Source organism: Ceratotherium simum, chromosome 5 (assembly GCF_057802395.1).
Source record: "Ceratotherium simum simum isolate JZ-2026a chromosome 5, ASM5780239v1, whole genome shotgun sequence".
Lineage (NCBI taxonomy): Eukaryota > Metazoa > Chordata > Mammalia > Perissodactyla > Rhinocerotidae > Ceratotherium > Ceratotherium simum.
The window spans coordinates 25,816,200-25,843,987 of record NC_141904.1 but is presented as its reverse complement, the minus strand read 5'-3'; the positions used below and the strand labels follow the sequence as shown (position 1 = coordinate 25,843,987).

The 27,788-nt window shown below is 39.5% G+C and overlaps 2 protein-coding genes across 2 annotated transcripts in view; one reads left to right on the top strand and one right to left on the bottom strand.

Annotated features, from left to right (window-relative positions):
- The window catches only part of RAB5A (RAB5A, member RAS oncogene family), a 32,445-nt gene extending 11,204 nt beyond the window's left edge, over nucleotides 1-21,241 (bottom strand). The window contains exons 1-2 of the mRNA XM_004419413.3: nucleotides 20,895-21,241; nucleotides 17,003-17,259 (exon numbers count right to left, since the gene is read on the bottom strand). Of these exons, the coding sequence (XP_004419470.1) occupies nucleotides 17,003-17,165 (163 nt within the window). The 5' untranslated portion in view covers nucleotides 17,166-17,259; nucleotides 20,895-21,241. The remainder of the gene's footprint in view (nucleotides 1-17,002; nucleotides 17,260-20,894) is intronic.
- Nucleotides 21,242-25,635: 4,394 nt separating this feature from the next.
- Nucleotides 25,636-27,788, top strand: part of EFHB (EF-hand domain family member B) — a 48,013-nt gene continuing 45,860 nt past the window's right edge. The window contains exon 1 of the mRNA XM_004419412.3: nucleotides 25,636-26,599. Coding sequence (XP_004419469.1) covers nucleotides 25,664-26,599 — 936 coding nt within the window. The 5' untranslated portion in view covers nucleotides 25,636-25,663. The remainder of the gene's footprint in view (nucleotides 26,600-27,788) is intronic.

Below are 27,788 nucleotides of genomic sequence, written 5' to 3'. Positions count from 1 at the left end.
AATTCAGTGAAGTATAGCTGACATCTTCAAATCCTTGGTGCTTCTAAAAATACATTATTAGTCATTTATAAAGTTATAAAAATAAATTCTGGCACTCAAAATAAAAACTACTACATCAATACAACATTAACCAACCACAAACTTACCTGAATCTGCAAAACCACTTTAATTTATCCAAAACGTCTATTTTCTGGCTAAGAACCATCACTTTCTTAGACCTCTTCATTTTCTCTTCACTTCCATCACCAGCACTAGCAGTTGGTTTTCTTTTCGGGCCCATATTTCACAAAGAAACAGCTTTTATCACTTCGAGAGTTACTGTGTACGCGACGACAAGTAGAGAAAAACAAAGCTGCGTTGAGATGCGGGTGCTGGCCTGTCTAATAGGCTCCCTCTTTGAGCTACATGATCAATTCCTATTTGCAAGCCAGGCAGCAAGCAAGTAACATTTCAGTCTCAGCCAGACTACAAATTACTGAATCATAGACCTTGGTGTCAGCTGAGAATAGCTGAAACTGTAAATGTTAAATCTGCACATCCAAAGGCCTACAACGCGTAAGGACTTAACAAATAATAAGCAAGGAGAAGACACTGCAATACACTCAGCAAGGGAAAGAATATCTAAATCAATAGCATTAACCAAAGGTTAACAACTGAGAAAAGAAGTTTAAACTAAAATGATTCTACATGAATTAAACAGAAGGGTGAAAAAGCAAAAAACCAAGGAACCAATACCACCCCAACCTTTAACTTATTTATCAAATTTTTGATAGGAAAGAATTACTTTATTAGAACTGACCAAAAATCCTATATAAGACTATTAGGTTTGGTTACACAAAAATCTGAGACTTCAGGTTTGCAAAACATGTATCATACACCCAAAACACAGGGGTGAACACATTAAAATGTCTACAGTAGATGTTAAAGAGATTAATTTTTATTATGTAGAAAGCTCATATAAATCTTAAGAAAACTACAAAAGCATCAAGGATAAATGTGTAAAGAAAATTCACAAAAGGAATATACATTTAAAAAAAAAAGTCAATATCACTAGTAATCAACAAAATCACCCACACAGCAAAAACAGTTAAGTTTTATCTCCTAACTTAGCAAAATGAAAAAATAAAAAAAGCGAGTGTGGCAAAAACTCACTCACTGCCAGTGATATCTTATAACTGTTTTGGAAATAATTTTGTCAACATGTGGCAAAGCCATGAAAATGCTGATACTTGTTAACCTAATATCTCACAGAATCTCCAAAAGATGGTATGGGGGAGGGGGGACGGCAGGGGCAGCAAAATAGGGAGAACAAATCTTTATGCTCAAAGAATTTTTGTATTTAACAATTAGAAACAACCTAAATGTATAAATGAAAAGGTACTGGTGGCTCGATAAGTTATAATGATCTATTTAATTGCCAAAAAGTAAAAAAGTATATAAATTCAGGGTAGGGAAAATGTACTCTATGTAAAAACATGAAGAGAAAAGCACAGAAGAGAAGGAACTGAAATAGCAGTAGTGTCCCCACAGTGGGATCATGACTGAGTGTTCTCCCTTATGGAAAACCTCCAGAAGTGGTGGATTTGAGGCCCTATTAAAACTGAAAGGTAAAGGATACAGTTGCTAGAGAGGGGAAGGGCCTTGTTCAAGATCTCAGAAATAAGGGGCTTCTAACCATAAAATCCAAGTTAGAGATTGTCTGGAAGTGATATGTGGGGGAAGCAAAAGTTTTTAGAGCCAAGGAATTCAATAAATGAGTTCAGTGAATCTGGATCAAACTTCAACACGAATATCCAATCAGGGTGAAGGACGGCAGGAATTGACCAAGTAGCACCAAGAACCAAGTACCAAAGCTATCAGTGAAGGTAGAAATTTGTTTGCTGGAGAAATGAGTATCAACAGGAGTAATCTAATATAATGGATTTTCTCAGACAGATGAACACTGATTTCAGATGATAAAATTGTACACAGAGAAGAATATATGGATGGTCTAGAGCTGACAACAGGCAAAATAAAAACTGCGGCCATTTTCATTTCTCATTAAAATTGTATGTGTGTATAGGGGGAAGTACCCAGTAGATTATGGCAGCAAAGAAAACCACATATTCAGGGAAGAGTTACATTTCAATTAATGCAAAGAAGAAGAGAACAAAGGGGATAAAAATAGATTAGGGCAGAGAGAAAAGCATACACAGTGACTAAAGCCAAACAGAAATTCATATTACAAAAGCCTAGCAACAAGGTAAAAAAATTTACTATATAAATAACACCTAAAAAGATGGCAATATTCCCAAAAGTAAATCCATCATAAGATGATCTATAAACATCAATCATATAGGACTTATTCTTAAAAAGCTATGAGCATCTCATAAGGGATTGATATCCAGAATATATAAAGAACTCCAACTCAGCCACACCAAAAAACCAAACAACCCAATTAAAAAATGGGCAAAGGACTTGAATAGACAATTCTCCAACGAAGATATACAAATGGCCAAGAAGCACATGAAAAGATGCTCAACATCACTAATCACTAGGAAAATGTAAATCAATACCACAATGAGATACCACTTCACACTGATTAGGATATAGGATAACTATTATGAAAACAACAGAAAATAAGAGTTAGCAAGGATGTGGAGAAATTGGAATCCTTGTGCATTGATGGTGGGAATGTAAAATGGTGCAGCTGCTGTGGAAAATGGTATAGAGACTTTTCAAAAATTTAAACATAGAACTACCATATGATCCAGCAATTCCATTTCTGGTATATACATAAAAGACGTGAAAGCAGGAACTTGAACAGATTATTTGTACCTCAAAGTTCATAGCAGCATTACTCACAATAGCCAAAATATGGAAGAAACCCGAGAGTCTGACGAAGGATGAATGGATAAGCAAAATGTGGTATATACATATGATGGAATACTATTCTGCTTTCAAAAGGAAGGAATGACATGTTACAATATGGATGAACCTTGATGACATGCTAAGTGAAATAAGTTACAAAAGGACAAATATTGCATAATTTCTCTCTTTCTTTTTTTTTTGTGAGGAAGATCAGCCCTGAGCTAACATTCATGCTAATCCTCCTCTTTTTGAGAAAGTAGCCTCAAACTCCCTTCTGAGCTGGGCAGGCATTGACCACTGGGCCCATGTTAGATGAGCTAACATCTATTGCCAATCCTCCTCCTTTTTTTTCCCCAAAGCCCCAGTAGATAGTTGTATGTCATACCTGCACATCCTTCTAGTTGCTGTATGTGGGACGCGGCCTCAGCATGGCCAGAGAAACAGTGCGTCGGTGCGCGCCCAGGATCCGAACCCAGGCCGCCAGTAGCGGAGTGCACGCACTTAACCGCTAAGCCATGGGGCCTGCCCTGCATAATTTCTCTTATGTGAGGTTCCTAGAGTAGTCAAATTCATAGAGGCAGAAAGTAAAATGGTATTTACCATAGGTGGCAGTGGGGAGGAAACGGAGAGTTACTGTTTAATGGGCCGAGTTTCACTGGGAAAAGATGAAAAAGTTTTGAGGATGGAGAGGGGTGATGGCTGCACAACAATGTGAGTGTACTTAATGCCACAGAACTGTATACTTAAAAATGGTTAAAACTGTAAATTTTCTATTATGAATATTTTACCACAACAAAAAACATTCAGCAACATCTGAGGTAACTGTTGCCAAATGAACTGCAATCTTGGAAAATATTAATGATACAGAGGGAAGAGTTTGCATGAAGTCAAGCAAAATGAGGTAAAGAATAAGAATCAGTATTTCTCCAATATTGTCTAGGGGAAAGGTATTTTAAAAAGACTAATTTATGTAATTTTTTCAGAAATAACCCAAGAGTAAGGTAAGTCAATGCGCTTTTTTTACTTTCACAGCTTGATAGTTACTCGTAAAGGACACCCAACTCTCCTTAAGGGAATCCACTAACTAGGATATAAGCTAGTCACGTCACCAGCTGAATATTATCATACTAGTACTTCTGATAGTAACTAATACATTGTTTTAAAACTAGTCTTAGGAGTTTGAGTTTGCTTAGTATTAAGTTAGTACCCCAAACCTGATCACCCTAGAATGAACTGATAAAACCAGTATTTGAACCTCCAAGGCTAAGAGCCTGTGGTTACCCCATCAAGGGAACAACCCTTATAAAGTCTTTACCACTACACTGGATTTATATAACAAAGATGTACCAAATACTGAACTGGAAAGCAGAATGAAGGCACACACTACAGGAAAGGTAAAGAAATGGGAGAGAGTGGAGAGGTTGTTACAGGTTACTAACTAGTATCAAACAAATGCTCCCCAACAAATATCAGAGAAGAAATTAATGAAATTAATTAAATTAATTTAGCTTTAAGTGATATATGTCTATGAAAGACATTTTATCTATGGACAAAAGATACTTTATTAAATAGTTTAAATAGTACTTTATTAAATTCCTATAATGGGCAAGGAAAAGATGCCTTCTGGTTTCTAGTTCTGCATGTAAGGAGCTTAGAAGTCACCACTTCATCCTGACAACAAGTAAAAAGCTGAACAAACTGAAAAATCAACAACTCTTCTTAGATCTGCAAGAGAAGTGAGGTCACAAGGCAATCTGCTGCCCCCCAAATTGGAGAGACAGATGGATACAGAAAATCACATCTCAGAGCAGAAACCTGAGGAAATCAGTGCCAGAGTAGGAAAATCCAAACTGTAACTGACAAATTGCTGGAGGTTAGGTATGGACAAGTCTGAGTTAAACACTCCAGGAGAACCCAGTGATAGGCAGACCACCATGCTTTTGTGAGTTTTACCTCCAGGAACTTGACCAGGTTCTCACAGTAAATATCACAAAAAAATCCCCTTGTGCTTCTGGCAGGGTGAGGGGAAAAGAAACTATTTTGAAATAAGCCAGACCACTCTGTTCTTAACAAGGCCTGCCCTCAGAAGAAACTAGTTAATCTGAGCATAACCTGCTGGGATTAATAGTCTAAATGACCTGGGAGAAGAAATACCCATCTCCAGCCAGCTCTAGCCTTCCATGTGGAAGAAGGAAAATATCTAACTCCAGCCCACTCTAGTCATCCTGCCCCATCTAAGGGGGTTGAAAAAAACTGACAAACACTTATGAAGTTCACTGTCCAGACACACAGGCTCACTAAAAGACAGAATTAATCATAGGACTATAGAATGCTTCCCTTCCCCCGACAACTCTCCATCACATTACTAAAGGCCTAACCGCTTTTATCTACTACATCATATGCAGCTAGCAAGAAAAATTACAAGGCATACTAAAAAGCAAAAACAGTTTAAAGACAGAGAGCAAGCATCAGAATCAGACATGGCAGGGATGTTGGAATTATCAGACAGGGATTTTAAAACAACTAGGATTAATGTGCTAAGGGCCTTAATAGATAAAGAAGACAATGTGCAAAAACAAACAGGCAATGTCAGCAGAGAGATGGAAATCCTAAGAAAGAACCAAAAAGAAATGCCAGAGATCAAAAACACTAACAGAAATGAAGCATGCCTTTGATGGGCTTATTAGAAGACTGGACATGGCTGAGGAAAGAATCTCAAAACTTGAGGATATATCAATAGAAACCTCCAAAACTGAAATACGAAGAGAACAAAGACAAAACAAAACACAGAATATCAACAGACTGTGGGACAACTACAAAAGGTGTAATACATTCAAAATGGGAATATCAGAAGGAGAAGAAAGAAAGGAATAGAAGAAATATTTGAAACAATAATGACTGAGAATTTCCTCAAATTAACATCAGACACCAAACTACGGATCCAGGAAGCTCAGAGAACATCAAGAAAGATAAATGCTGAAATATCTACACCTAAGCATACCATTTTCAAACTAAGAAAAGCAAGGATAGTGCCCAGGCTATTTTGCAAGTAAGTTTCTTTCCCCCTTCTTATTAGTGATATCCCTTTTTCTCCTTTTGGTTCAAGAACTCAGCACTTGGGCCGGCCCCGTGGCTTAGTGGCTTAGCGGTTAAGTGCTCGCACTCTGATGCTGGCGGCCAGGGTTTGGATCCCGGGTGTGCACTGACGCACCACTTCTCCGGCCGTGCTGAGGCTGCGTCCTACATACAGCAACTAGAAGGATGTGCAACTATGACATACAACTATCTACTGGGGCTTTGGGGGGAAAATAAATAAATAAATAAAATTATGAAAAAAAAAAAATAAGAACTCAGCACTTAATGCTTCCCAGACCTCAAGGGCATCTCCTAGACCTTTAAAACTTTACTGGCCTTGAAAAGTGACTCTTTAATACTTAGCAATAAGTTTATCCACTCAGTGAGCTTAAAAGTTCTGTATCTGATAATTTTACAACACAGGAATGGAAAAGGGCAAGTTAAAGAAGAAAGAAGCCACAGGGAAGACTCTAACCCCCAGAGTATCAGGTACAGGAAACCTGTAATCCCAGAACATATTTATCTATGCCAAGCAATGCCCAAAGATATTAGGAGTATCTCTAAAGGAGGAAAAAAGTGATGAAAAGACTGGAATCCTTTTGACCCCACAATCATTAGATAAAATTACTTTTGGTTTAGTAACCACATCTAGAAACTGATCTTACAGAAATAAGTCCAGAGGGAAAAAAGTTCCAAGAAAATATCCACTATTAGAAGATAACCTAAAACAGCAAACAAAAATGCATACATTAAATGTCCAACAATAAGGGTATGGTTAAAAAATGAGATTACCAATTAGCAAAATAAATATGAATACAATACAGAGGTATTGAGAATTATTATCATTAATAAATGAAACAGAATACAATAGTATGACTATTATAAATGAATCTATATAAAAAATTATGAAGTTATAAATAGTTTGCAGAGAAAGGAAACACAATGGGCTCTAAAAATATGAAAAGATGCTTGACTTTGCACATAATATGGGAAAAAATGACATAAAAAATGCAAGGATCAATGCATAAGACTATGGCAAAGATCGACAAGTATAATACCTTGAGTGTAGGGTAACAGGCCTTCTGTGCATTGCTGGTTGGAGGGAAGTTTGGAAAAATTTATCAGATTTACAAAAGTATATACCTTTTGACATAGCAATCAACTTAAGGAATTTACACTATGGAAATACTTAACATATGTGAGAAATGACTATGAATTAAATTATTCACTGCAGCACTGTTAACAGCCAAAAATATAAAACAAGGTGCAAATCCAAAACTAGATTATACATTGGTATGTTCCATGCATGGAATACTGATGCGACCAATAAAAATGAGGATGCTCTTCATAACACGATATGGATAAAACTTTGGCAGATTATATTTTCCAAAATGGCTGCAACAAGATTTCCCACACCACATTCTTCCTGCAACATGACATTGCCACTCCTCCCTCAAATCTGTGTGAGCCTCTGACTAGAACGTAATTGATGCTATTTATGTGACTTCTGGGGCAAGGTCATCAAAGGCCACCCAGCCTCCACCTGGTACTTTTGGGACACTCATCCTTGAACCCAGCCATCATGCTGTGAGGAAACCTAAGCCAGGTGGCAAGGCCACATGAGGGGGTCCTGGCTGACAGCTCCAGCTGAGCTCCCAACCAAGAGCCAGCATCAGCTGCCAGATATATTGAGATGATTCTAGCACACACACCCATGAGAGATTAGAAAACCATCTACTAAGCCTACTCAACTCCCAGAATCATGAGAGATAATAAAATGATTGTTTTAAATCACTAAGTTTTGGGGTCATTTGTTTCTGAGCAACAGATAACTGGAACAGTATTAAAGTAAAAAATATAAGGTATATTACAGTAGGTCTGATATGTTTCAAACTGCATAAAAACGGGGAGAGAACATATAGATTTGAACGTAATAGTAACTTTGCAAGCACATACAATAAAGTAACACTGTCTCTGGGGAAAAGAACTGAGTGGGGTAGAAGACGGGAGGGGAGGCAGACTTTTCAAAGTAAATCTTTTAAATTTGAATTTTGACTCACAAGAACAAATTAATAAAATAAAAATTTTAAAATGTATGCATGTGGATGGCATAAAACCGAACACAGTGGTGGTAATTTTTGAATATGGGTGATTTGAATTTTTATTTCAAAATACTTTCACATTACTTTCCTTGTTAAGTAATCTATACAGGGGTCCATTATCTGTCAAGTACCACACATTTTATAAAAGAATGCTACGTCATGCATATGTGAACTCTAACTTTGAACCAGATTTTTTAGTCTGATAATTTCTTTAGCAATTTGGGAAAAAAGAAGGCAAAAAATTTACAGATACACACATTCACACACACAAAATCAATTCCAGAATACAAGTGGCATTAAAGAAAGATCTGTCTTTAATCCCAGCCGCCACTGAGCTGTGAAACCTCAGGGAAATCACTTTTCTTGCCGTAGTTTCCTCATCTATAAAATCAGTATTTCCTCATATATAGCCACGGTAAGGTCCAGATGAGACTTGTGAAAATGCCTTCTAAGTTCTAAGATTGTATCACATAACATGTAACCATTTAAAAATTATCTTACAAATTATCTTAAAATTACCCTGTATTTCCTAGAAGTCACATTTTTCTAAAATTTACAAAGTATTTACGAATGCAATAGATGAAAAATTAGGATTCTTTACAAGCCTTTTAATATTAAAGTAACTTACGTGTCCAAGATACAGTCATGTTGCACCTCAAACAGAACTGATAACAACTAAGTGGAACACCCTCCAGCTTTAGTTTTATGCAAAGATGAACTATTTTTTGACTGAGAAATGCTGAAGGTGTCCAATAATTACATTGTGACTAGAGTCCCATATCATCAGATTACTCTCTTCTTTTTGAGTCCAAAGGGCACCTGCTATCTTCAACTGTGGAAACAGAAGCTAAAAAACCATGAATGACTGGTTCCTCATCTTGCTTCTACCTTTCTTTACCTGTATTACCTTGAAAAGAGGATGAATGCTATTCATCAACACTTACTTCAAATATTGTTTTGCAACACTTGTAAAACACTAAGGATTATTTATTATTTTCAAAATTCAATACGTAACTTCAGTAATACTCATTTCCATCTTGAGGAATTTAGTACTTTGGTAGCTAGAGATCATGTTTACATCAACACAGACAATGATCAAAACTCAAAAACCTCTGGAATTACTCCTGTTGCTTTTCTCACTCTTACACATTCCTATTCTCTTCCACCAAGAGGCCTGCTAACAAAAGGCTCTCTCAATGATGACTCTAAAAGATGTTATCCTATGATAAATTAATTCATATGCATCATAAGCAAGATCACGTATAAGAAGTATCAAATTACTACAGTGTAAGACCTAAAAGGGGAAAGGAAACGTTTTTCAAAAACAAAGTTTCTTATATATACATATTTTTGTTTTTGATGAGGAAGATTATCCCTGAGCTAACATCTGTTGCCAATCCTCCTCTTTTTGCTGAGGAAAACTGGTCCTGGGCTAACATCTGTGCCCATCTTCCTCCACTTAATACGTGGGATGCCTGCCACAGCATGGCTTGATAAGGAGTGCGTAGGTCCGCACCCAGGACCCAAACCTGCGCACCCTGGGCCGCCGAAGCAGAGCGCACAAACTTAACCACTACGCCACCAGGCCAGCCCCGTTTCTTACATTTTTATCAAGTCAAAAGTCTTACTCTATTAAAAGCAAATTTTAAAAAAGCTCCCCACCCCACTACCCTCCCCAAATACCCTTAAAAACCAAGTGTCTTTTATATACCTCTGTGTCTATGAAAAGGTCAATTATCAGGAAACCTTAAATATTCAGAACAGAGCAAAGAACAGGAAGGTAGCAATATAGACTGAAAGCAGCCAAAACAGATGTCATAAAGTCCATGCACCAAAGCTTATACGAACTTACAGATTTCTTCAGTATGTAACCGAGAATATACTTTTTACGTATATCTTTTTTGGGATATATATAACAAATGAAAACAGGAAGATGAGTTGAAAATTTAGGCTTAATTTAAAAAGTGGTATAATACCACTTTTCATACCTTATGTGTACTCAATCTGTCTTCCATCCTAAACCATGAGATCATCTTTGGTTTCTAGTACTTAGCACAGTGTTAGGAGCTTGGTAAATTTGTTGAGTAAATGAATTTTAGAGAAGCTTGATAATCTTATTTCCCAGTATGGAACAGAATAAAAGCAGCACATCAGTGAATCAATAGAGGCAGTTCACTATAGTTAGAGCTAATTGGCAAAATCATACTACTAGGGCCTGGCCCGGTGGCGAAAGTGGTTGAGTGCTTGAGCTCCGATGCGGTGGCCCAGGGTTCTCCGGTTCGGATCCTGGGCGTGCACCGACGCACTGCTTGGCAAGCCATGCTGTGGCAGCGTCCCATATAAAGTGGAGGAAGATGGGCATGGATGTTAGCCCAGGGCCAGTCTTCCTCAGCAAAAAAAGAGGAGGATTGGCAGATGTTAGCACAGGGCTGATCTCCTCGCCAAAAAAAAAAAAAAAATCATACTATTAAACAGCTCGAAACACTTCAGCAGCACCAGAGAGCATCTGAATAACATGGAACAAAAACTGATGTTCATGATCCCAAATTGTGAAATAAATTTTAAGAGGGAAAAAAAGTTAAATTGTATTGATTGCATTGTTGAATGTGGAGGAGAGTACACACTTTAAAAGAAAGTCTGCTCGAGAAGAATCCTTATTTAGTTCAAGCCTCTCATTTTACAAATGCGTAAACAGGGCTCTCACAAGTGTTTATAAAGGGTGCCAGGATGAGAACTGAGGTTACTGACTCCTAATTCACAGCAATGCTTACGGAGCCATTTTAAACTAGCACATTGGAGAATAACTGATGCGAAGACTATCAGATAATTGGTAGAAACTGGTAGAAACTGACATAAAATATCAAATCTCTACCAACTTCTCTGAGTAATATAACCTATCTCAACTACTGAATATCTACTTTCTAGAATAATACTATGCATAAAGATAATACTCTTTCACTTGAAACCAAATGATTAACTTCCACAAATCTTAATTCCCACTCTATCAGAAAGAACAATGAATATTTCAAAAACCATTTTTCTCATGAATCAAAAACCATATGCTGGTGGTTTGTCTCTAGGTCTTCTGTCCTTTCTCAAAAGTATTTTTAATTGAAAACAATGTGCAGATGCAAAAAGAGAAAGGCAACTAAATAAATGCATAGATTACAATTATACAAATAAGTCTTTATAAAGGCTAACAAGTGAGGGGCAATAGTAGAAAGCATACTACTACAGGAAAACCTTTAGATTTAAATTTTAACTTCAAGTTAACTTTTAATTTCAGATTTCAATTTTCTGGCTGCCTTTATGTTTCTCAGTTTAGGAAGCAACTTAAATATCAACATAAATGTAGTATTCTATTTAACTGTGTAACTTCTCCCTCTGAGAAAACTTCCAAAAATAACTTAGTTGACGTGGGTGGCATGCATTTAATGTAATATACATGACTAACCACTTTTGTGGAAACCAATAAACTGTGGGGAAATTAGTAAGAACTTACCACACAGAATTTTAAGAAACTTAGTTGTAAATGCTCATGCTATCTACTTGAATGAATCACAAAAACTTTACTTTTAGGAAGGTTCAAATTTAGAAAGTATTTGCTTATAAAGTTTTTTTAATCTTATTTGTTCCTATAATATTTTTAATGAGACATTTTACCTTCTAAGAGAAGATAATCTAGACATAAAAGTCTTTAACATTGTCAAATCCTAAATCAAATGCTACGCCCTAGGTGGAATAGTCATGATGCCAAAATAATGCCATGTCATGATAATACAATAAAAATATCAACAGCGATAAAAATAACTCGGCAAAAAGTAATGATGGTGATGATAGTGGTAACAGCTAAACGTTTAATAAGCATTTTACCCTGTGTTGGCACTGTGCTAAAAAATTTATACATACTTTTATTTAATCCTGACCAAAAAACCTTTCAAGTTAGGTACTATTACTTCCATTTCATATAAGAGGAAAATAAAGCCAGGTATAACTTGCCCAAGATCACACACCTGGTATGTGCTGGAGCTAGAATTTAAAATCAGACAATGCAGACAGAATCCCCTTTCTTAACCACAATGCTTGACTCTTGAGAAAGTCCTGGCCATAAACTGATAAGGTACAAGACTGTGTTAATAACAACTTTGAAATCAGCCTTCTTTTTCTTAATTTTAAGAATAATTTTTTCCCCAATTCGGTGTTTTTGAGTCTGAACAGAAAAACAAGTCCTGCTAGCCCCCCGATGAGGAAGTTGGATGAACCTTAAATGTAGTATAATGAACTTTGTTCTTGCAGTAAAAACATGCCTGAAATAATTACTTTAGGTACTCTACTTAGAGTTAATAATTGCTGAAAGTAGCTTTAAAAAGACACTTATTTCTTTAATTAATTTAGTACATAATCAGTCCTTGATTACTTGTGGCAATAAAAGGGAGCAGCACTGGTACAGATGACTGAAAACTACAGATACTCTCTTAGTAAAGACAAGGCAGGCTATCCTTGACGGGACAAAGAAGGGGCCATCTTCTCTCTAAGAGGCCTAGAAGGTTAACAGATTCATAGGAAGGCAATATGTGATGTAAGCAGTACACAATATCTATAATTCTTAAACTGGAGTAGTTGGATGAATATGTTTTTAAAAATCACAGTTTAAAAAAAGAAAAGCAATTATACCATTTATGGGAGAACAACTTTAGTGTAAATGTAATATTGACTATTCAGAACACAGAAAGCAGTGGTTCCCAAACTTTAGCATGCCTCAGAATCACCTGCAAGACTTATTAAAACTTAAGATTACTGGCCCAGTGTTTGGATTCAATACAGGAATTTGCATTTTTTTTCTTTTTGCAGGGTAAGATCTGCCCTAAACTAACATCTGCCACCAATCTTTCTCCTTTTTTCCCCCACCAAAGCCCCAGCACATAGTTGTGTATAGTTGTAAGTTCTTCTGGTTCTTCTATGTGAGCTGCTGCCACAGCATGGCTACTGACAGATGAGTGGTGTGGTTCTGTGCCCAGGAATCGAACCCAGGCCACCGAAGTGGAGTGTGGCAAACTTTAACCGCTAGACCATCAAGGCTGGCTCAGGAATTTGCATTTTTAACAAGTTCTCAGGTAATGCAGATGCTTCTAGTACAGGGAACACTCTTTGAGAACCATTCCTGTAAACTAAAGCTCAAAAATTATAGTATCAGCAAGAGGAATGCTGTTAATATTCTCATGTACAGTTCCATAATCTATGCAAAATGAAATGTAAGACATTTCTTTAGATGACTAGTGTATACAAAATTAAACTGTGGTATCAAACATTTCTCTCTCAAAAGAAAAAGAAGGATTGAATGACTGCATGCTATCTCATATATTCTAATCTTGCTCTGACTTACGCTGAGGATCTATTTGTTTATAAATATCATGTAAATGTCTTTTAAAACACAAATATTGTTTTTTTTTTTTGTGAGGAAGATCAGCCCTGAGCTAACATCCGTGCCAATCCTCCTCTTTTTTTTTCTGCTGAGGAAGACTGGCCCTGGGCTAACATCTGTGCCTATCTTCCTCCACTTTATATGGGACACCGCCACAGCATGGCTTGACAAGCGGTGCATCGGCGCACACCTGGAATCCGAACCCAGGCTGCCAGCAGCACAGCGTGTGCACTCAACTGCTATGCCACGGGACCAGCCCCCAAATATTGTTTTTTTTTGACAAGAGGAACTCACTAGAAATCTTTAGGTATTCAAGGTGCTAAGTGAAAAATGGCCAGCCCTATCATCTAACAAGTATTTGCTGAAGACTTACTGAGCCTCCAGATGAGACAGCAAATAAAAAAGAAAAACTATCTTCTGAGCGTAATGCTCCTTGCTAACCCTCTGGGCTAGTCTTAGACAAAGAACAGGAACAAATTTCATGCACACTTTAAATTCCTACAAACAAGCTGGAACCCCCCCAAAATGCTAAACCCACCAGCTAACTACCTAATCTCATGAGTGCTATAGGGTCAAGGAGCAGGGTACGCTGTACAGCGAGACAACATGGATTCTTAAATCAAGCTATCACGTCTAGCAAGAACCACACAAACTACAGAAGAAACCTTGATATTCTTGATGAATATAAGGTTCTAGGATACACAAATTCAAAAGTGCAGCATATGATTTCCATCTTAAAACAAAATCAAACAGAGATGAAAATTTTAAGTGAGCTCTTCAGACAATAACCAATATTACTAGATATAAATAGTCAAGTGAAAAAGAAAGAACAGGTGAAATACAAAACATTTGACCAGGTTCATTTGTTAGATAACTCTTACCACACATCAGCGAAAACAAAAATACACATTACTTACAAGTTATGGACCTTTGGTGTTGATCATTAAATAGCTCAAACCTTGAAATCCTTGAATGATTAGAATCTATCATAGTCCCTAAGGGTGAAGAGCTGTTAGCAAAGAGCATAAAAGGATAGTGCTCACTATATAAACACATCAAATCAACACGTCTTACACCTTAAACTTACACAATGTTATACGTCAATTATATCTCAAAAAAAAAACAGTGCTCACAGCTGTAATTATAATGGCACTGTCATACATCCTGAAGATATTAATATGTGGTCAACATGGTGAAAGTGTCCAATAACCATTAACACAGAAATTTGGATGTAAACTCTATTTTTAAAGTTGGTTTTAAAAGCCAGACTTGATCTGTACAAGTAGAAAATATTAAGGAAGCTTTACATGTAGGAACGAAAACCTTTTGAAAAATTCATTAATGAAATGTAGACAATGTAACTGATATTAAATGGAAATGGAGTATATATACATACACATATCAGAGAATATGTATATTTATGATGCACTGATATGGGGTTAAATTTTTCTTTCAAACATCTTCGAGATGTTATTAAGAAAAAATACACTTAGAAGACAATCAAAGTATCCAAAACAAAAACAAAAATTCTAGTCTTAGGCTCCTGAGGCTCTGACAAAGTTACCCAAGAATTAAGTTCTTTACTACAGTACTTCACTGTTTTCATTATTTTAATATGTACTGTGAAGGGGGAGCGGGCAGGGGACAGAATATAGCAAGTCCTAAACCCATTTGGCCCAGGTGTTTAGCCTAGAATGCATATGTACTTCGGGAAATGCTGCCATTGCCAATCACTTGCCAACAAACGGTTACACTAACTAACTTTTTGCACCCAGTTTAAGGTGGGTAGACATGACCTAACAGTCTTTAAAACTCTTCCTACCATGTGGGCCAGTTAGCTTTGGCCCAATTTGCTTTCTGGAGCAGGCTAAACCTTGAGAGGTAATATTTCATTACTAAACCAGATATGTATATAAATGTATTAACAAAGAAGCCATGAAGGGGCCAGCCTGGTGGCGCAAGTGGTTAAGTGCGCGAGCTCTGCTGTGGCAGCCCGGGGTTCGCCGGTTCGGATCCCGGGCATGCACTGACGCACTGTTTGTCAAGCCATGCTGTGGCAGTGTCCCATGTAAAGAGGAGGAAGATGGGCACGGATGTTAGCCCAGAGCCAGTCTTCCTTGGCAAAAAAAAAACAGAAGAGGATTGGCAGATGTTAGCACAGGGCTGATCTCCTCACAAAAAAAAAAAAGAAGAAAAAAAAGAAGCCATGAAGAACGTGATATATTTTTCACTAAAATTTTTTAAAACACCAAGATTTCTGACTTTTTATTAAATAAAAGCTCCATGATATGGACTACATTTTTGATGCTCATCCATTATAAAAAACATAAAGCACTAAAACAGTAACACTGATACATAAATGTAAGCAGTTGACAATCACTATTATACTGTTGAGTCTATTCAAGTGGAAATACCACTTATCTATTTCCTATATGTAGGGAAAAGCCAGGAGGCAGTAGAGTTCTGTAATGTATTTTACTGGAAGGGTCTGAGACTACGAATAAAATCCTCAAGCATACTTACTTGAGAACATACAGTAAATGCACAGCATAAAGTTATGCTTCTGAAAAATAGATCCTATAAGTTGCTACATGCCAGTGGGTATCTGTCTTATGAATTCCAAAAGTCTGACTTTTTAAATCTATGAGGTTACAATGTATTCATATATACCTCAAAAAATACAGTACCGCTTTAATTACATACCCCTTGCAAAACATTATGAATCTTAAAGCTGTGTGTTTCCCCTGACATCATCTAATTCAAAAGCTTCATCTGACAGATGAAACTGCGGCCCAAAAAAGGCTGTTCTGCCCCACTGCTATATAGTTCTGGAGTTAATTCAATTATCTAATTTCCTGTCTTCTATCCACAACACCGTACTGTTAGTTGTCTCCTCTGTCCTGCATCTTACCTTCCCCTCATCTCGGTCCTTCTACAACCACTGTGTGGAGTGCTTACTCTACTTCTTGCTCCTCTTCTTTCATCTTCCTCCCTAGGTCCCATTTTCCTTTCATGTCCTTCTCCATTAATCACTAACCTTTTCTCTTCCCTTACCCTAGGAGCATTCTTAAACAAGTTTAACACAATTTAATTAATTTTACAAATCAGTATAATTTACTAATAGTCCAGTTATTTAGAATTAGAATTTTACTATTTTCTTTTACTATTTTCACTATTTATTCTAAAGCCAATATAATTCAGCACAAATATGTATTAATTTGAAGAAGTTTCTAATCATTATCAAGACATAGATACCAGATCAAATCTTATCACTTGGCACACTGATTCTACTTATGTTTGCATCTGTATTTTAACTTTCATACAAGTATTTTAGCTTTCATACAACCATCTTGGGGATAACCAGGAAATCAAAATTTAAAAAGATGTTATCTTAACAAAAATCAAGAAAAGTTTTAAAGCTTGAGGTCTACTGAACAGCTCTTTTCTTCACTGTGTGACCTATTTAGGTATTCATCATCACACAATTGGAACTGCAAAATCTTTTTGGCCAATGTTTGATTCAATTAAATGAAGAAGGGAAAAAAAATCTCACCCCCGATGGTACTCTCTTGAAATTCATGAAATTGGCCCTTCACAAAACGAAGCACTAGGCTTGATTTGCCAACAGCAGACTCTCCCAGAAGTACTAGTTTGAACTGGCATATTTTATTTCCAGTATTTGGCCCGTTGGGTCTTGTTGCTCCTCGATTAGCCATGTCCAAATTTGAAAGAAGTCCCTAATTTCACTCTCTTAAATGAACTTCCAGGATGCAAGGTGTCAAACGTTTTTCTTTCTGGAGGTAAAGAAACCTGTAAAGAAATCAAATATGAACTAATTAAATATACAAATCAGTAAAACAAAACAAAATCTAATGTTAATCACTTTAGTAAACTTTGCCTATACCATTACTTTATGACAGTTATAACCTCTACTGGACATTGAATGCCATTTAGCTTAATTCACTACCTTTGTAACAAAATAATGTAAAGGCATGAGATTTGAGCCTAAAATCATGCTGTAATTTTTAGGGCTTTTTCTTATTTTTCAAAGCTAACATTTATTAAACACTCAACTTTGTGCCAGGTAGTTTTAAATACCTAACATAGCCACTGAACAAAAGTCTATAAAGTTAGATTATTACAATCCTAAAAATGAGGAAACAGGCACAGAGAGGTTAAGTAAATTGATTGAGGTCACACAGTTACTGTGATAGAGTTGAGTTTCAAAGCCAGGAGACCCGAGAGGTGACTCAAGAGTTCAGGTTCTGGAGCCAGACTACATGGGTTAAAGCAGTTTTGAGGAAAATTATGTTAATAAGTAGAACAGATCCTAGAACAGAGTAAGAACTCAATAAATGTTGGCCATTATAATCTGAAGGCCTCCGTTAAATGGTACACGTTCAGGTCGCCCCGTGGCTTAGTGGTTAAGTGTGTGCGCTCCACTACTGGCGGCCCGGGTTCGGATCCTAGGCGCGCACCGACGCACCGCTTCTCTGGCCATGCTGAGGCGGCATCCCACATACAGCAACTAGAAGGATGTGCAACTATAACGTACGACTATCTAGTGGGGCTTTGGGGAAAAAAAAGGAGGAGGACTGGCAATAGATGTTAGCTCAGAGCCAGTCTTCCTCAGCAAAAAGAGGAGGATTAGCATGGATGTTAGCTCAGGGCTGATCTTCCTAAAAAAAAATATATAAATAAAATAAATGGTACATGTTCTTTGTTTAATTAATGGTAATTTTGGAGCAACAAATATTTAAAGGCTCCCAAGTTTGTGTCTAGTGGCTATAAGACAGAACTGTTTCCTCATGTGCTCAAGTACATCATACAGGTAAATGATAACCATGGTTCTCTTATGTGGTGAGCTTATTAGTGTCTTATTTACTTATACTTTTCTGTAGTTTTGGGGCTATGTCATTATTTTGTATTTAACACATTTAGAAGAAACTAGCTGGAATGGCAACTTGTATGTATTCTCTTACCATTATCTAATAACGCTAATTTTCAATCTCAAAGAAATTAGTAAACATTTGGGGCCGGCCCAGTGGCGCAAGCGGTTAAGTGCGCGCGCTCCGTTGCGGAGGCCCGGGGTTCGCTGGTTCGGATCCCGGGCGTGCACCGACGCACTGCTTGGCAAGCCATGCTGTGCCGGCGTCCCATATAAAGTGGAGGAAGATGGGCACAGATGTTAGCCCAGGGCCGTCTTCCTCAGCAAAAAAAGAGGAGGATTGGCGGATGTTAGCTCAGGGCTGATCTCCTCACACACACACAAAAAAAATTAGTAAACATTTAAAGAACTCTTTTCCAATCCATTCACAAACCAATCATAATAGTTTTCTCCTATCTTTAATCAAAATCTGATCATGGGCTTACTAATAATATTAAATCTGATGATTCTCTCCCTAAAATCACTGTTATGTTTCATTTAGGAACCTGATATAAGCAAATTTGCCTTCCCCATGAAATGAGTTTATACAAGAATTCCTCTTGACAATGAATTCATTAATAAACCTATCCATGAGCCCTTACATTCTCGAGACAATAAAATCACCTCTGCCTCATCTAAACAGCAGCTTTGAAGAGTCCTTATCTTTTAGTAATACATACCAAAATACTTAACAGGTGAAATGATATGTCTGAGTTGCTTCCAAACAATGGGAATGTAAATAAAACAAGACTGGCCATAAGATAATTGAAGTCAGGTGACAGGTTCATTACACTATCCTCCCTACCTCTGAATATTTAAAAAATTTTCCATAATGAAAAAATGCTACAACCCCCATATCTATCCTCCCATCCCCTTCAAAACACACCAGATTTGGGGATACAATCCTGGTTGGCTATACCAATTTCTGCTGGAACAAGTGCTTTCATTTCCAAATCTCTACTTGCAGAATACCTAACTTACATAGCTGAGAGAATTAAATGAGAGAATATATGTAAAAACCCTCTAATACAGTGGTCATCACATAGTAGGGATTGAAAATTGGCAATTAAAGTGGACCGTTGATGAGATAATGAGCAAATATCAACAGAATGTCACGTAGATGAAAATGCACCAACACACCTTTAGATTACATAGAACAGCAATTGAAACACTTCCCAATTGTCTGATTACCTACAAACAGTAAACTAAATTACTCATCAAGGACAATATACTCCGAATTTCCATGGTACTTCCAAAATTTCAGGGAAAACATCAGATTCCCATTAAAAAAAATTACGAATTAGCTTTGCCTTTTAAGGTTTAAAGCTATTGGATTATGGTTCCTCCTAAGGCTCTCAAACAGAAAATAAATTTAACTATATATATATATAGTTAGCATAACATTACAGTTAAAAAACGCACACTTGTATTCACTATTGAAACTTTTCTATTTTGCAAAACAAGATTTTCCATAAAATGCATTTTTAATCTTTTGAAAATAACTGGTATTGTATAGTTAAAGTCCTTCTGGGTGCTCTTTGATTAAAATTGTATTAATAGCAGCAGCTAACATTTACTAGATACTTCTGTGCCAAGCACTATTCTATGAATTTTGCTTACAACAACCCTATGAGCTTATATGATTATCCCCATTTTACCTTATGAATAAAGTTTGTGAGCTGTCCTGAATTATCAATGGTGTATACGTGTTTTTTTCCTACTAGTTATGCGAAAACCAACTGATTCAACACTGTGACTCCACTTAAGCAAAAGACAAAAACCAAATATGTGAATTACGACGTTCAGAGCTTAAAAAGTCTCAGGGGGGTAAGCAGCTTCCAGGAAAGAGAACAGCAGAGCAGGTTTAATGGTCTCTACCCACTGAGGGTGTTCAGCGGCCTAGCTGTCTTGAGTTCTTCAAAGCTGCGGTTCACCACCTTCCATAGATGAGACAAGAGTCTCTAGACAGCCTATTTTGACGAGCCTCCTCCTCCCTCCATTAGCCATCTCTGGAAGTCTAAGGCAGGCGGAGCTCCCCAAATTCACACCTGCCGTAGGCCCCGGTGCCTCCTTGGAGATAACCTGAGCAACTGACACCAAACTCCGGATCGCCTGAAGGAGCAGGACCCGCCAGGCCTCCTGGCCATCATTCCCATTCTCCTCCCCTGAACCTGGCCTGGCTCTGGCTGGGACCCCCCAGGGCTGCCAGGGCAGGAGCCAGGCGGGACCGCGGCCTCCAATACTCTTTCACGGCGCCATCTTGAGAAGGGAAGAGGGTGACACCCGTCGCTCCCGCAGCCAGTCCCCAAATCCTGGTCTCCAGAGCCCCTTGAAGGATGAGTCACCAGGCCGGCAGGACGAGACGCCGGGTTCGACAGCACTCCGGTCCAGGGCACCCGCGCGCGCGAGGGAGAAGGGGCGGGGGGCTCGGGGCCGGCAGGGCCGCGGACAGACTGGGGACCGCGAAGAGCCCGGGGTCCCGGCCCGCTGTGGGCAGGGCGAGGGACGGTCTGGTTACCTGAGGCCGCAGCACGCGGAGCCGCGGGGCTGAAGCTTCCCGGGAGCAGGTCACAGGCGTGTCCCGAGAGAAGGCCGAGGCTGTGGCTTTGGCGGCGGCGGCGCGTCTCCTCGCGCTGCTCCCCTTAGACTGGACGGTGCGGTGCTCGTGCCGTGGTGCCGCCCCCGTCGGGCTCCGTCTCCGCCTCTCTCCGCTCCGCCTTCCTCTTTCCTTTCTCCTCCGCCGCCGTCGCCACCGCCGCCGCCGGCGCTCGAGTTCCGACTAATTCTTCCTCCTCCTCCCTCCTCTGCCTCCTCCCCTCAGGCCGGCCGCCGGGTCCTTCGCGAACCAAAACACAAACACTGAAGTCCCAGCGCGGGAGCCACTTCCGCCGCCCGGCGCCGACCTCGCCGCCACGTCGCTGCACGTAGCGAACTACGCCCCTTCGTCACTTCCGGTCGTCACCTGTCCGACCGCTCCAACCGCTGCCCCGCCCCTCTCAAAGCCCTCCCAGCGGGGGCCAGTTCGCGGGGCGGGGCTTGTCACCTGACTCCCGGGCAGTGGGCTCGGATCCCGCCGCCTCCCTCCTCCCTCCCTCACCCGAGGCGCGCGCGGCCCCGCCCCCGCCGGCGCCATTGTTATCTGGACGGCGGTCTTGGCCTCCTGGCGGGAGGGGCGGGGGGGAAGCTCCATTACCGCCTAGCTTTCGGGGAAGCCCCAGAGATCTTGGGTTTGTTGCTTCCAGCCTACGTGGGGCGGCGAAGTTCCCTCTGTGTATATGAGTTCACAGTTCCCCGTACCCTACCCCGCGACACCCCAACCCTGGTAACTCGGCTAAGAGGCTTTTTTGAGGGGACTTTTCTACCACGAGAGAGCCCCCCAACGTGTCCCTGTGGATGGTTGGGTCGGTCAGGGCCGGTAAGTGGTGTTTACTGCGGGGAGGAGGATGAGACCCTCCCCATCCCAAAAGTTGTCTTTAGGCGGGGAAGTCTTAAAGTAATAACATGCTTTTATTGCGAGTTTACTTGTTTTTGGTGGGGAGGGGCAAATCCTAGAATAATAGCTAACTTCATTCAGAGTTTCCCTTCACGGGTCCTGCACTTTACAGGAATTATCCCATTTTATTCTTACACCATGAAGCTTTCACTCTGAAACTGACTTCATCGTCTGCCTCCCTGCATTAGAATGTTAACTCCCCAAAGTGGTCCTCACCGCTGTCTGATTAGCACAGTGCCTGGCAGCCGGAAGTCTTAAGTCATGCGTGTGGAATTAGTCAATGAGGCGTGCCTGTTTTACAGGTAAAGAATTTGAGGCACAGAGATTGAGTAATTTGTGCAAAATCATCGCGGAGTTGGTGATGAAATTGCATTCTAACCTGCAGGCTGGCTCCAGAACCTGAGTGCTTAAGCACGACTGCAGTGAAAAACAAGCCATTAATTATCCTCCACTGCAGACCTATATAAGACAAGCTTCTTTGGTTAAATCTCACACGATAGACAGTCTCTGACCAGGCATCTGAAACAAAACAAAACAAAACAAAAATTCATTTTGTAACTTGGTAGAATGTTAAAATGATTTTCCCTCAGGATAAGGGCTACTTTTCAGTGTGCAGTTTACCGTTTATAGCCCTGTTGTGAGGACATCGATATGGATTGTCTACTATGTGTACTTGGGGTAAGGTATCTTGTTGGTGCTCAGTCAACATTATGTAATGAAGATGATTTAAACCCTTGAATAGCCAGTCTTTCAGATCAACTCCCCAGTTACTAACCAGAAGAGCATAATGTGTCATACATAAGTGGTGTCTGTGGCACTTTATCCCCAGGGGTTGTTCCAATATGATGTGTTAGTCATGGTAATACCTCTGGGACAATCCTAGGAAGAATCAGGAAATAGGATATGTCACATCAGTTTTGGCATGTCAACAGTATGTGCAAAACCAAACCTATTCCACCCCAAACCTGCTTCTGCTTGGTGACTGGTATTAATAGCCTCCCAGTCACATGGGCTTGAAAGAGCAGAATCATCTTCAGCTCGTCCTTTTTTCCCTCATAAACCGTTGTCCATTCTATCACCCAAAATTCTCTAATCCCTAAATCTGAGATGTAATCCCAAAGCCTGTATTCATATAAACCGGAATTAATACATGCTCCTGCCTCTTCTATCCGTTCTTTACGCTGTAGCCAGTCACTCTCCTACTCAAAAATGTTCAATGATATCTCATTACTTGCTAAATACAGTCCAAAGTTCTTCAACTCTAGTCCCAACCCACATTTCTTTCATTCTGTTTCTGTAGCCTCCCTCTATCCCAAACTCGTGCTTTGTGCCCTAATCATACCAGTCTACTCTGTGTTCCCAGAATGTTGCTTGTGTGTTCTCATCTTGGTGTCTTTGATCGCTTTGTTTTCTCCACTTGGAACACCATTACTGCCTGTCACTGCAGGTCTCACCTTAGCCAGGATGCCAACTCCTCTGGACCACATCTGATGATACTTCCACTGGATTTAGTTATCTTTTTCCTATAGTTTCATGATACTTTGCCTTACTGTCTATAATGGTTCTAATATCTGCCTTATTTTACAGTTAGAGTGTGCCTAGACTTTTCTCCTTAGACTTTCATTCCCATTAGGATTTTAAAGTTCTTGAAGGCTTGGACCATAATTTAATCATCAATTCCTCCAGAGGACCTTTGATTCATATAATAGGGACCCCAAAAATATTGGTGAACTTAATTACATTTAGAATGGTGAACGTATGACTTAAGAAGACCTAACAAATAACACATGGATGCTGAAATTTATAAATTGCTAGAAACTCCCCATTTCATTGTTCTAGGATATTGCTTCCTCATTCATTTCTTTCTACCAATTTTATCTTTTAATTCACCTCCTTCATGAATACATTCCACTATATTTTATTGTTTAGTCATAGTGTTTGCTTGGGAGGGTGTTGCTCCAGTGGCTAGCACCTCTAGAATCCTGTGGTAATTTTGGAGAGATTGAAATGCCACAGTAAGCTTTGCTCTTATATTGCCACTCACAATATGCCTGTGTTTTTTCCTAACTCCAGATGACTGAGGACTGATAATTGTATATATTTTAGTGGGAAATGTGGGATCCTACTAGTTGATAGACTAACTATAAAATGGATGGGCCCTAAATAAAGTCATAAAGACTTGAACACTGTTCTTAGTGCTTCCTTTGCCCTCAAATCTCTAAACACCCACTCACAAATTCCCAGCAGTTTGCATCTCTCAATCATCCACTGCACCCCCTATCTTCTACTTTCCCTTCCAGGAAATCTTTCCTCCATTGTGTAGTTGAAGAATGAGTCTGCCTCAGTGGTAAGGAATGGTAACATTTTGACTGGGTCTGGAGACAAACCAAAAGGTAATTCTAACATAAAGAATTGTAGGCATGATGACAAGACAGTGAGAAAAATGCTGTGGAAACTTGAGCTAGTCATCTTTAAAAAGCATGTTTCTGCAGGGCATCATGCAAGCTCAAATGTCACCTACCTAAGGGACTTCTAAGCCCCCCAATTCTAAAGTAGCTTCCCTTTACATCAAAGCGTTGTTTTCTTCATAACACTTATCACTATGTGAAATGATCTTATTTATTGGTTTACTTGATGGTTATTTATACCCACTAGAATATAAATTCCATGAGATAAGGATTGGCTTATATTCCACTGTATTCCGAGCACTGACACAAGGTAGGGACTCAATAGCTATTTGTAAAATGAAAGAATTGAATGAACTCTTATCCAAACATACCTTGATTTATACACTATCAAGTCATTTAAAGTGATTAGGGTGAGAAGAATATTTATATTAACTATCTAGAAAATTACACAGTTTTTACAAATGTGAAATAGTATCCTTATCACTTTTTAAAAATTTTTGGATTTTAAGTTTTTCATAGAGTTCTTAAAAAAATTGGATTCCCATAAATTCCATTCAAATTCTAAACTAGGTGTTCTATGTCTCCTGTATGTATAGAACATGACAAATATTCACCAAACACGCTCTCATTAAAACCTGACAGAGGTGTAACCCCAATTTAAAGAAAATCTCATACTTAAAAACATTAAGTCTGAATTTGCCACAATATTTTAAAAATTCAGTATGCATTATTGTGTAACACATCTCAAACTTTAATATATTTACTTTAAATGATATTTAAAGGCTAGTTATTAAAGTATGTGTTCTCAAAGATTTGAACATGTTTCTATACCACAGCTGCCAAATATAACTTTACAGAATTTAAAGTAGTTTTTTAGTGCTTTTAAACTACATGCAGTGTACATGTACTTGCACAAGGAAGGACCTAAAATTAGTGGCCACCACCAGAAAAAGGGTTATTTATTCCCTGATCACCGGTAAAATGAATCGGCCACCGGCCAGGAGGAACCCCATGGATGAACCCATCCTAAGAGGATTGCATTGCTTGGGAAACTAGAGAGAAGTTGGTGAGCATTTGCTCTAGTGCCGAAGACCACATCCTTCAAGTTTTCTTGACCTCCAAATCTGGTAAAGAAGCGGGGAAAAGTGACAGAATGAGAGAGAGGGAGAGAGAGAAAGAGGGAGACAGAGAGGAAAGGGAGAAGAGGAGAGAGAGAAACGGACGGAAGAGAAAGAGGAAGAGATGGGCGGGGATCTGCTCGGGAGAGAGAATTGCACGCCAAGCCACGCCCCTGTTTCCCAGGTAACCGGGTAAACAGACCTCCAGCTCCGTTTTCCCTGTGAACTTCGCTAGGTGTTAAGTAGCGGGCAGGGAGTTCGAGCGGAGATGTGCTCTTTCGTGAGAGTAGAGTCTCCCAAAGGGTTGGGCCCCCTCAAGGAATTGGGAACTTCCCTCGAGCCAGGTACAGCTTTCCCCTTAGAGATGAGTGCCCTTGAAGGAATGAGAGTGTCTGAAAGGAAATCTCCCCTGAGCATGAAGGTCGGCCTCACCCACGAAGGAAAAGATGACTTAAGAGAGAGGAGGGTCTTTATGGGAACAAAATCTCCCACGGAGTTGGGGTTCAGAGTGGGATTAGGAAAAGAACATTCCCCATGGAGTGAGAGCCCCTTGGTTAGTAATAAATACGAGGAGAGGATGGCATCACCAGAAACAAAATCTCCACTGAGCAAGGGGCTTGAAATGAGATTAAAAAGACAGAATATTTCTAGAACGCTCACGGAGAAAAATAATTTAGAAGTCAACAGGGTCTCAGCCTCACAGGAAACAAAACCTCTGGGTATGTTGCCAGGAAGAGTGGGTTTAGAAAATGAGTGTCTTCTGGCAGAGTGTTCTCCTGGAAGGATAATACAGCCTCCCTTGGGCATGGTGTGTGAAAGTCCACAGGCTCTAGGGAGCAGGAGAGGTCCTGCGGCTGCTGCCTCTGAAGGGTCAGGGGCTTCACTGAGGAAGCAGCCTGCTTTGGGTACAGAACCTAGAGAGGAACTGGACAAAGAGTCGATCTGTATGGTAATGAAGCCCAGTACAGCGATGAAGCCTCCTGTAGAGGTGGACATTGGGCTGCCGCAAGCAGAGGAGCCAGATGAAACTAAGAATACAGAGCCCCAAATGGGCTTGGTGATAGAACCTCCTGAGTGCCAGTTTGCCCAACAACCTGAAGAGAAAAAGGAGGCTGAAAACATTGAACCAGGAGTAGAACCTCCAGATCACGTCAGACCCATATACTCCGGGAAATTTTTTGATCGGATGCCTTGCTGGCCAAGTGTAAGTTTTTCTTTAGTGCCTTCTGTAGGAACTATGTATAGCTATGTCTTCTTTATTGAGATGATAAACTGATGAGACTTGTTTGGATTTGTGGAGTCAAATTGCAAAGGTTTCTTTGGGGTTGTGATATCCCTTGTCCCAGTGGACTCTTTCCAACTGCTATTTTGTCTGATCTTTGATTCTCTGCGTTGCTTCCCAGTTGTCAGCTTTGTTTTCTGTGCACACCAGTGTTTCCTCCTGATTTCTCTCTCCTTTCTCCTTTGACCTTCATTTCATTCCTCTATCTGTATTTTCTCATCCCTCTCACTGAGATACATATTGTATCCTAATATTCATTATTTATTCTGTGAGTTATTCATTCCTTCAGCAAAGACTTGTGTTGGCCATTATGCTGGGTATAAGGCAATATAAAACGAAAAGCACTTGATCCCTACCATCTGGGTTTAGGCACTCGCTCCAATGTTGGAGACAGATAACTAAACAAATATGATGTAGATATCTAAATGAATAGAAAACAGATGTGATTCTTCCTTAATATAAGTACACTCTAAGCATTGAGCTCAGTGGAAAGATTGGACAGCTCCATTTGAAGGAGATGGGAAGGGCTTTATAGAGCATGTAATATTTGAGCTAGTTTAGAAAGGTATCAGTATTTGTCAGATGGAAAAAAGAGAGCATTTTGGGCAAAGAAAGGCATAGAGCATGACTAAAGCTTCTTGTGTTTGGGAGATATATGTGTTGGCAGAAATAGTCAATAACCAATCTATAGACAAGAAAGGTAGAGTGATATTTAATGAGCTTGATGTGAGTGCTAGTCCAGAAGCACTCCCTTCCACAGGGAAGAAAGCACTCCGGGAAGCATAGTTTACAGCATGGTTATATACTGTTTCAGAGCAAAGAACATACATGACAGGAATACAATTTCTTTTTCTCCCAAAGTCACAAGGAAGGCCAGCCCCGTGGCTTAGCGGTTAAGTGCGTGCGCTCCGCTGCTGGCGGCCCGGGTTCAGATCCCGGGCGCGCACTGATGCACCGCTTGTCCTGCCATGCTGAGGCCGCGTCCCACATACAGCAATGTCCTACATACAGCAAGTAGAAGGATGTACGACTATGACATACAGCTATCTACTGGGGATTTGGGGAGAAAAGGGAAAAAAAGGAGGAGGATTGGCAATAGATGTTAGCTCAG